This window comes from Coturnix japonica, chromosome 25, assembly GCF_001577835.2.
Source record: "Coturnix japonica isolate 7356 chromosome 25, Coturnix japonica 2.1, whole genome shotgun sequence".
In the NCBI taxonomy this organism is placed as follows: Eukaryota; Metazoa; Chordata; class Aves; order Galliformes; family Phasianidae; genus Coturnix; species Coturnix japonica.
This window is the reverse complement of record NC_029540.1, coordinates 1,668,187-1,678,541: the sequence shown is the minus strand read 5'-3', so window position 1 is coordinate 1,678,541 and position 10,355 is coordinate 1,668,187. Positions and strand designations below refer to the sequence as shown.

At 55.0% G+C, this 10,355-nt stretch overlaps 1 protein-coding gene across 3 annotated transcripts in view; it reads left to right on the top strand.

Moving 5' to 3' along the window:
- Positions 1 to 10,355, top strand: part of CLK2 (CDC like kinase 2) — a 13,300-nt gene that overhangs the window by 2,400 nt on the left and 545 nt on the right. Inside the window, exons 3-12 of one of the 3 annotated variants that reach the window (XM_015884637.1) lie at positions 1,033 to 1,267; positions 4,085 to 4,178; positions 4,608 to 4,674; positions 7,543 to 7,659; positions 7,872 to 8,038; positions 8,452 to 8,546; positions 8,743 to 8,872; positions 9,155 to 9,237; positions 9,466 to 9,545; positions 9,755 to 9,845. In XM_015884637.1, the coding sequence (XP_015740123.1) occupies positions 1,033 to 1,267; positions 4,085 to 4,178; positions 4,608 to 4,674; positions 7,543 to 7,659; positions 7,872 to 8,038; positions 8,452 to 8,546; positions 8,743 to 8,872; positions 9,155 to 9,237; positions 9,466 to 9,545; positions 9,755 to 9,845 (1,159 nt within the window). Of the gene's footprint in view, positions 1 to 1,032; positions 1,268 to 4,081; positions 4,179 to 4,607; positions 4,675 to 7,542; positions 7,660 to 7,871; positions 8,039 to 8,451; positions 8,547 to 8,742; positions 8,873 to 9,154; positions 9,238 to 9,465; positions 9,546 to 9,754; positions 9,846 to 10,355 lie in introns of those variants that run through there. The other 2 variants (XM_015884636.2, XM_015884638.1) reach the window with 2 other exon arrangements.

Here is a 10,355-nt window from a genome sequence, read left to right as displayed (position 1 = left end):
TAGGAACCCATAGGGCACCATAAGGACCTGTGGGGAGCCATAAGGATCTATGGGGTGCCATAGGAACCCATAGGGCACTATAAGGACCTGTGGGGTGCCATAGGAACCCATAGGGCACCATAAGGACCTGTGGGGTGAAATAGGAACCCATAGGGCACCATAAGGACCTGTGGGGAGCCATAAGGATCTATGGGGTGCCATAGGAACACATAGGGCACCATAAGGACCTGTGGGGTGCCATAGGAATCCATAGGGCACCATTTGGACCCCATGGGGTGCCACAGGAACCCATAGGGCACCATAAAGACCTGTGGGGTGCCATAGGAACACATAGGGCACCATTTGGATCCCTTGGGGTGCCATAGGAACCCACAGGGCACCATACGGACCTGTGGGGTGCCATAGGAACCCATAGGGCACCATAAGGACCTGTGGGGAGCCATAAGGATCTATGGGGTGCCATTTGGACCCCATGGGGTGCCATAGGAACCCATAGGGCACCATAAGGACCTGTGGCGTGCCATGGGACCCCATAGGGCACCATGAGGACCTGTGGGGTTCCATTTGGACCCCGTGGGGTGCCATAGGAACCCATAGACCACCATTAGGACCTGTGGGGTGCTATTTGGACCTCATGGGGTACCCTAAGAACCCATAGGGCACCATAAGGCTGTGTGTGCCCCTTCCATCCCTGGAGGTGTTCAAGGACACCTGGGCTGTTGTTAAACTATGGATTGAATCTCCACCATCCTTGAGTTCCCTCCTGTTCTTTATATGGACCTCCCCCTCCCACCCCTTTGCTTCCCCTTCCCCTCGAATTCCCTCTTATTCTTTCTATGGACCCCACCCCCCTTTGCTTCCCCTTCCCCTTGAGTTCCCTCTTATTCTTTCTATGGACCCCCCCCTTTGCTTCCCCTTCCCCTCAAGTTCCCTCTTATTCTTTCTATGGACCCCCCCCTTTGCTTCCCCTTCCCCTTGAGTTCCCTCTTATTCTTTCTATGGACCCCCCCCTCTTTTCTCCCCCCTCCCCAGCTACGACGACCACTCAGCAGACAGGAGGGCCTACGACCGCCGTTACTGTGACAGCTACCGACGCAACGACTACAGCCGTGAGCGAGGGGAGCCCTATTACGACCCCGAATACCGGCATTCCTACGACTACCGACGATCCCGGGACCGCGACGGCAGCTACCGGAGCTGCAAAAGCAGCCGGCGTAAGCACAGGCGGAGGCGGCGGCGCAGCCGGTCCTTTAGTCGTTCCTCATCGGTGAGTATCCGTGCCGTGTTGGGCCTCCCCTGTAAAACCTTTCTCTCGCAGGTGGAGAGTTGGGGTAAGTAAAAAACTCTCTGCTTTCTAAACTGGCTCTTGGATTCGGTTGGAGGAGTGGTTAGGTTTGGTGTAGGGTTTGGTTACAGTCCTGATGCGTCTCGGTTGCACTGTCAGCTCAGTGCAAGGCTATGAGAGCCTGGCAGGGCTGGCATGGCCCCAAGGGGTGGTGCTGCAGTCCAGCTCTGCCTCCTTTATCCCTTCAGAGCGTTGCTTTTGTTTGCTGCTGCTCATTAAGGGCTGGGAATCCCAGCTAAAGAGCCACTGTGTGAGGTTTGTGCCCAGCGTTAATCTTTGCGATCCGCACATCACAACTGACGCCCATTAGGCTGTGTGCATGGCGAGGCTTCCCAATAGACCATAGGCTGTGTGCAGCAGGTCCTATAGAGCCCATAGGCTGTGTGCAGCAGGTCCTATAGAGCCCATAGGCTGTGTGCAGCAGGTCCTATTAGAAGCCACTAGGCTGGTGGTCGCAGCAGGTCACATAGGGCCCATTAGGCTGTGTGCAGCAGGCTCCATGGAGAAGAGCGACATAACGGCTGTGTCTGCAGGACAGGGTCCCATAGAGCCCATTAGGCTGTGTGTCAACCAGGCAGCGTCCTTATTATGAGGCCCGTAGGCTGTAGTATGCCAGGGCAGTGAGGGTGTCCCTATAGATTCCATAGGCTGTTGTCGCATGCAGGTTCCGCTGATAGAGCCCACTTAGTGCTGGTGTGGCAGCAGGTCCTACTAGGGACCCCATTAGGCTGTGTGCAGCAGTGCGTCCTATTAAGCCCATAGGCTGTGTGCAGCAGTGTCCTATAGAGCCATTAGGCGGTGGTGCAGTCAGGTCCTATAGAGCCCAATTTTGGCGTACGTGCAGCAGGCTCCTTATAAAGCCCATAGGCTGTGTGCCAGCAGGTCCTATAGAAGCCCCACTAGGCGGATGTGCAGCGATCCTATAGAGCAATAAGGCTGTCTGTGCAGCAAGGTCCTAGTTAGAGCCCAGTACGGCTGTGTGAGCACGCAGGTTCCCATAAGCGCCAGGCGTGTGATGCAGCAAGTCCTATAGAGTCAGTCTGTGAGTAGCAGGCAAGGTCCCATAAGCCCATTAGCTGTGATGCAAGCAGGGTCCTATGGAGCCCTACTAGGCTGTGGTGCAGCAGGTCCTAATGGAGCCCATATGAGCTGCGGGCAGGCAGGTCCTATGGAGGCCATTAGGCTGCCGTGCAGCAATCCTATAGAGGCGCCCATAGGCTGCGTATGCAGCAGCGTCACGTATCAGAGACCAATCAGGCTTGTGTGCCAAGCAGCGTTCCCTATAGAGCCCAGCGTGTGGGCAGCAGGTCCCATACGAGCCATAGGCTTGTGTGCAGCAGGGCCTATATGAGGCCAGTAGGCACTCGGGCGCTGGCAGCAAGGTCCTATAAAGCCCATAGGGCTGCGGCAGCAGGTCCTATAGAGCCCAGGCTGTGTGCAGCAGGTCCTATAGAGCCCATAGGCTGTGTGCAGCAGGTCCTATAGAGCCCAGGCTGTGTGCAGCAGGTCCCTCTTGGTCCTTGACTTGGACCCTATGGCAGCAGCTCCATCTCTGAGTTAAGCCCCATGTCCTGGCAGGCTGTTTTTGAGCATCCCAATGCATTGGGGATGGCACATAAAGGGATGCAGCCTGTGATCTGCGCAGCTCAGGCTCTTCTCAGCATCATCCCTGTCTTTCTCTTGATGTCTGTTCTGCTGTTCAGCTCCCGGTTCTGTCCGAGCCCAGCCGTGTTCTCTGCTCTGTGCTGGAGCTCTCACTGTTGGCTGGTCCATTCTCACCATGTGTTCAGGGCTGGGGGGTTACGGGCTGTATCCAGGTCCTCAGGCTGCTGCCTGGTTGCTCCCAAGTGCTGGAAACAGGAGTTTATCTCTTCTGTGGTGTAAAACCTCCTACCTGCCTCATCCCAGGCTGCCCCTGTTCCCCTTTGGGCCTTTGCTTCTCTCTTGGAAATCAACCTTTCCAGGATCAGCTTCTTTAAGGGAGGAGGGCGTAGGAAGGAGCCCCACGTCTGCCCCAGGCCGTTACTCTCCAACCATTCTGCTTTCAGATGGATCTTTATACCAAGAATTGCTTCTTAAAGTCTCCAAATCCATCTTTGAGCACCGGGGGGGGGTGGGAGGGGAGCAAAAGGGGGGAGGTCGGAAGGGGTCGGGGATGTCCGTGCAGGGCAGGACGTCCCATCTCCTGCCTCCATCCCTCAGTGATTAACGGGGCTGTTGTGATGCCCCCCCTGTGCTCACTGAGCAGCAGAGCCACGCGTGGCACCATTGGACCCCAATGGCAGCGTTGTTCCTCTCTGAGCCCCCATAGGAGCGAGAGCAGCCCCTCTGCCGGCCCCCATTGCTCTCACGCTGGTTGGGGTGGGGCTGTTTGTAGGTTTTTCTTTTTCCTTTGATTTTCTTTCTTATTTTCTTTCATATTTTATTTTTTTTTTGCCACGCCGAAAAGCAAAAACTGGTTTTTTCGTTTGGTTTTCTTTGATTTTCTTTGATTTTTTATTTTATTTTTTTATTTTATTTTTTCTTTTCTGAGCTTAGTGTGTTGTTATCTTGACGTGTTCCCTTGCAATATCCCTATCGTTATATATTCCTCTGTGCCTTATGAATTGGCTGGGAATCTCCTCCTGCAACCCCTCCTCAATGTGAATTTCCAAACCACCCAATTCTGGCTGCTGCGCTGGTGTGAAAATCTGATTGAATGGTGAATGATGAATTCCCTGTGTCTGCCTGGGCCAGCAGAGGAGTCGACAGAGCAGCAGAAGGGCCAAGAGTGTGGAGGACGACGACGAGGGGCATCTGATCTATCGCGTCGGCGACTGGCTACAAGAAAGATGTACAGCCAAATCGTAACATAATTTAGCTCTCTAGTTAAGCTCCCATCGCAGTCGCAGATCTGTCTTTTTATCTTTTATTTTATTTATTTATTTTTTCTGTTCCATTTTGATTTCCGCTGTTTTATTCGAGAGAAAAAACCCTTTCTCCTTTTCCTTCCCCCCTTTTTGGTTTGGTTTTGGTTTTTTGTTTTGGGTTTATTTGGTTAAAGCTATGTTTATATCTTGTATTGTTTACTTGAAGAGCCAGGGAATTTAGGGCAGCTGCCTCGTGCAGCCGGTGTCAGCCTTCCGCTGCTCCGGAAGCTCTCATGCTGTGTGCAGGTTAGGTTTTGCAATGCATTCTCCTCTGCCTCATGTACGTGCCTCATTCAGGTCCTGGTCGCTTCTCTCACCCCCTTTTTCTCTTCTTTTTTTCCTTCCCATCCCAGATGAGATTCTCAGCACTTTAGGGGAAGGGACGTTCGGCAGAGTGGTGCAGTGTATGGATCACCGGAGGTGAGCATTGAGATATGGGGGGGGATGAGAGGAGCTGGGGGTGGGATTGGGGATATGGGGTCTTTGCATTGAGATATGGGGTGGGATGAGAGGAGCTGGGGGTGGGATTGGGGATATGGGGTCCCAGTGTTTCTCCTTGTGGGTCACCCATTGCTGCAGGGAACCTCAGCTCTTCATGGAAGTGGGAAGAAGGGGGAAAGAAGGAGCTGGTGGGAATGGGGCTGTTGGGGCCTTTGGCACCATGAGATATGGGGGGGGGAGAGGAGCTGGGTGGAATGGGGCTGTGGGGTGCCAGTTTTTCACCCATTGCTCAGAGGGAGCCTCAGCTCTTCTGGCGTATGGGAAGTAGGGAGGGAAAGGAGCTGGGGGGTAGGAATGGGGCTGTGGGGTCTTTGCATTGAGATATGGGGGGGGGAGGAGGAGCTGGGGGTGGGAATGGGGCTATGGTGGTCGCCAGTGTTTTCACCCATTGCTGCAAGGTATCTCTCAAGCTCTTCTGAGTGAGGAAGGGGGGTGGGGGAAAGAGACTGGGGGTGGAATGGGGCTGGGGGTCACCAAGTGTTTCTCCTGTGGGTCACCCATTGCTGTGCAAGGAAACCTCAGCCTCTTCTTATGGAAGGGAAGGAAAAGGGGGAAAGAGGAGCCTGGGGTGGAAGGGCTGTGGTCTTTTGCATTGAGATATGGGGGGGGAGACCGAGGAGCTGGGGGGTGGGAATGTGGCTGTGAGGTCCATTGCGCATTGAGATATGGGTGGATGAGAGGAGGTGGGTGAGAGTGCTGTAGTCTCTCTCCTATCTCATGGATACAGCACCATTGCTGCAGGCTCAGCTCTTCTGGAAGGTGAAGGAGGGAGGGGCAAAGAGGAGTGGGGGGTGGGGATGGGGCTGTGGGGTCTTTGCATGAGATATGGGGTGGGGCCATGAGAGGAGCCGGGGGTGAATGGGGCTATGGGGTCCCAATGTTTCTCCTTGTGGTCACCCATTGCTGCAGGGAACTCAGCTCTTCATGGAGTGGAAGGAAGGGGGAAGAGGAGCTGGGGTCGGGAATGGGCTGTGGGGTCTTTGCATTGAGATTATGGGGGGGGAATGAGAGGAGCTGGGGTGGGGAATGGGATATGGCGGGCTTTTGCATGAATATGGGGTGGGGTGAGAGGAGCCGAGGGTGGGATTGGGATAGTGTCTTTGCATTGAGAAATAATGGGTGGGATGAGAGCAGCTGGGGTGGGATTGGGGATTGGGGTCCAGTGTTCTTCTCCTTGTGTCAACCCATTGCCTTCAAAGGGAGCTCTCGCTGCTTCCTGATAGGGAAGGAGGGAGGGGAAAGAGGAGCTGGGGTGGAATGGGGCTGTGGGGTCTTTGCATTGAGAAATATGGGGGGGGGGGGAGAGGAGCTGGGGTGAATTGGGGATATGGGGTCCCAGTGTTTCACCCATTGCTGGCAGGGAACCTCAGCTCTTTTCTGGAGAGGGAAGGAGGGGGGGGGGGAGAGAGCTGGGGGTGGGAATGGGGCTCATGGGGTCCCAGTGTTTTTCTCCTTGTGGTCACCCATTGCTGCAGGGAACCTCAGCTCTTCATAGAGTGGGAAGGAAGGGGGAAGAGGAGCTGGGGGTAGGAATGGGGCTGTTGGGGTCCTAATGTTTTCCCCTCATGGTCACCGCATTGCGCAAGGGAACCTCAGTTCTTCCTGGATAGGGAAGGAAGGGGGAGAGGAGCAGGGGTGGAATGGGGCGGGGTCCCAGTTTTCCCCTTGTGGGTCACCCATTGCTGCAGGGAACCTCAGCTCTTCCTGGGGGGGAGAGGAGCTGGGGGTGGGAATAGAAACATTGGGACCCCCAGCCCTCCTTGTGGGTCACCCATTGCCGCAGGGGAACTCAGCTCTTCCCTGCTAAGGGACAGGAAATGGAGGGAGAGGAGTCTGGGGTGGAATGGGGCTATGGGGTCCCAGTGTTTCACCCATTGCTGCAAGGGAGCCTCAGGTCTTCCTAGAGAGGGAAGGGGGGGGGGGAAAGAGGAGCTGGGGGTGGGAATGGGGCTGGGGGTCCCAGTGTTTCTCAATTGTGGGTCCACCCAATTGCTGCGGGACGCTCAACCTCATCCTGGAGTGGGAAGGAGAAGGAGCTGGGGTGGGAATGGGGCTGTGGGTCCCAGTGTTTCACCCATTGCTGCAGGGAACCTCAGGTCTTCCTGGAGAGGGAAGGAGAGGAGCTGGGGGGTGGGAATGGGGCTATGGGGTCCCAGTGTTTCTCCTTGTGGGTCACCCATTGCTGCAGGGAACCTCAGCTCTTCCTGGATAGGGAAGGAGGGAAGGGAAAGAGGAGCTGGGGGTGGAATGGGGCTGTGGGGTCTTTGCATTGAGATATGGGGAGGGAGAGACTGGGGTGGGAATGGGGCTGTGGGGTCCTAATGTTTCCCCTCATGGGTCACCCATTGCTGCAAGGGAACCTCAGCTCTTCCTGGATAGGGAAGGAAGGGGGGGAGAGGAGCTGGGGGTGGGAATGGGGCTGTGGGGTCCCAGTGTTTCACCCATTGCTGCAAGGGAGCCTCAGGTCTTCCTGGAGAGGGAAGGAAGGGGGGGAGAGGAGCTGGGGGTGGGAGTGGGGCTGGGGGTCCTAATGTTTCCCCTCGTGGGTCACCCATTGCTGCAAGGGAACCTCAGCTCTTCCTGGGGAGGGAAGGAGCTCTGCTTTGCCCCTCAGCCCTTGAGGAACTGCTTCCTTCTGGCTTGAGGAGGGCAGGAAGCTGCACTGTGTGCTTCTTCATAGGGATTCTATGATTCACAAGGGGAGGTTGGCTTCAGAAGGGCCTTCCTTATGGAGCACCGAGCCATCTCAGCAGCGATAACGTGGAGTTTCTTCCCGTTTCTCACCAGGGGTGGTGCACGTGTTGCTCTCAAAATCATTAAAAACGTGGAGAAATACAAAGAAGCCGCTCGGCTGGAGATCAACGTGCTGGAGAAAATCAACGAGAAGGATCCCGAGAACAAGAAGTGAGTGAACTCAGAGCGGGGCAGAGGGAAGGCACCGACTCAGCCCAGCTACAGGGTGGTGGGTGGGAGGTGCTGAGTCCTCTCGTAGCTCTGGTTCTTGGTGGTGTGTTGGGTTGAGTTCTATGGGGTAGAAACCCAGCAAGGCAAAGCTGCACTATAGGGCTGAGTGCTGTGCGTGGATCCCATCTGCATCAGAGTCTTTTCCTCCCCAGTCTCTGTGTCAGGATGTTCGACTGGTTCGACTTCCACGGCCACATGTGCATTGCCTTTGAACTGCTGGGGCTCAGCACTTTCGATTTCCTCAAGGACAACAATTATCTGCCTTACCCCATCCACCAAGTGCGGCACATGGCTTTCCAAGTGTGCCAGGCTGTGAAATGTAAGTGCTGGCTGCTCTCCTCTCCCTTGGTCCTCAGCTGTGTGGCTGTGCAGCACAGCTCCCATCCTCAGCCCCATGTTTGTGGGTCCAGTGCTTAGTTCTGGCTGTGATGCTGCTCTGCCAGCTGTCAGACTGAGCCTTCCTGCCCCTGGTGCTTGGAATGAACCCTGTGCCTTTTCCTGATGCTTTTGATGGGTGTTTGCTGGCAGTGATTGAGGGCTGTGTGCATTCTGCTGATCAATACAATCAATCTTTGAGCTTCTCTTGAAGCCTTTTGGCCCGGATGACCCTAATTGTTCACACCCAGCCCCAACCACGGGCCGAACCGGTGCCAGTTGGAGCAGAACAAACCCATATTAGCGGCCTTGCTTTGCCTTCTGTTCCTCAGCTCTGACTCTCGTTTGCTTCCTCAGTTCTGCACGACAACAAACTCACTCACACCGACCTCAAACCTGAGAACATCCTCTTTGTCAACTCAGACTATGAGCTCACCTATAACCTGGAAAAGGTAACGGTTGGCTTTGCATCAGAGCTCAGGCCTTGGCTCCTTGGTTTCCCTTCCTTTACAGGTGGGAGGGGGTTGGATGTGGCCTTGGGATGTGCATTGGCTGATGTGAGGACCCTATGGGGAAGGGTTGGCTGTATAAGGAGGGAGCTCAGTCTTCATCTTGAAGCTCTTTGTAACCCATATCATCCTCGTACAGAAGCGGGATGAGCGCAGTGTGAAGAGCACGGCCATCAGGGTGGTGGATTTTGGCAGCGCCACGTTTGACCACGAGCATCACAGCACAATTGTGTCCACCAGGCACTACCGGGCCCCTGAGGTCATTCTGGGTGGGTACTGCATGGTCTGAGCCTGTTGGGTTAAGAAGCATTGACCTTCCATTACATTCAATAGCCAACCTTGGGAGTTCAGTAGTTTACCATGTGAGGTGGGAGCTGCTTCACTTCACAGCCCTATTTTTGAGGGGGGGGAGAGGCAGCAGGTGACAAGGGAACTGGTTTTCTAATGTCTTGTTTGCTCTTGGAAGGGTGAGAGAAAGGAAAGGGGGGGGAGGTTGGAATCATGGCTGCATCTCTTCCATCTCTTCTTTACAAACCACATTGCTCTTTTAGAGCTCGGCTGGAGCCAACCCTGCGACGTCTGGAGCATCGGCTGCATCATCTTTGAGTATTATGTGGGTTTCACCCTGTTCCAGGTGAGAACTGTGCACTGTTTGCCTCCCTCACAAGTGGTAAAGAGGACGTTGGCTGCTTCCCAGCGCAGCCCGCAGCCTCTGGGACCGATGGAGTCCCCCCTCCACGGCTGCAGTGTTGTAGATATGACCATAGTGTTGGCCAACAAAGGGCTGCTGAGCTGGGAATCCTCCAGGGCTGGAGGCAGAATGACTGGAATAGGTTCCATTCTTTACATTTCTCTCCCCCAGACACACGACAACAGGGAGCACCTGGCCATGATGGAGAGGATCTTGGGGCCAATTCCATCTCGCATGATCCGGAAGACCAGGTGAGTAATGGCTGCTGTGCTCTGAGGCCTTCCTGGCTCTTCCCTGTATGTTAATGCATCCCTTCAAGGCATCCAGCTTTACCTATTGAGTCAGCTGTGTGCTGCTGCAGCGTCCTGACTCACCTGCTGGGCAGCTTTACTGCTTTACCAGGGTTGTTTTGGGTGCTTGGGTGGCATCTACAACCTGTTCCCACCTCTCCTTATAACAGGAAGCAGAAGTATTTCTACCATGGCCGTTTGGATTGGGATGAGAACACGTCTGCTGGCCGTTACGTTAGGGACAACTGCAAACCGCTGCGGGTAAGGTGGGGGTGGGTGGGAGCCACCCGGTTTTCCTTCATCCTTTTGTCATTGCAGAGCATTACAGTGTCAGCCCCGGTGCTGCTGAAGATGGTTCCTGTGGGCAAAGGTTTAGGCCACTGAAAGGCTCAGAGCAGCGTCCTGCTGAAGGAGCCTTGGCCGTCCCACATGTAAAACTAGGAAGACTGCAGCAGCCTGAGCTTAACATCAAGTGGATGATGATGAGGAGGGCAAGGAGACTTCAGGGAGTGCATGGGAAGGAAAGGAATTGGGGGGGGGGAGGATGCAACTGGAGAGGTCCACGCTTTTCATGTGGAGCTTTAGGACAAGGGGAAGGTCTGAGCAGACCTCTCCCCCCACCGCAATTAGCTTTGAGCCCCCTCAATTAGCTGTCAGCCCCCTCAATTAGCTGTCAGCCCCCCAGTTAGCTTTGAGCCCCCCCAATTAGCTTTGAGCCCCCCCAATTAGCTGTCAGCCCCCTCAATTAGCTGTCAGCCCCCTCAATTAGCT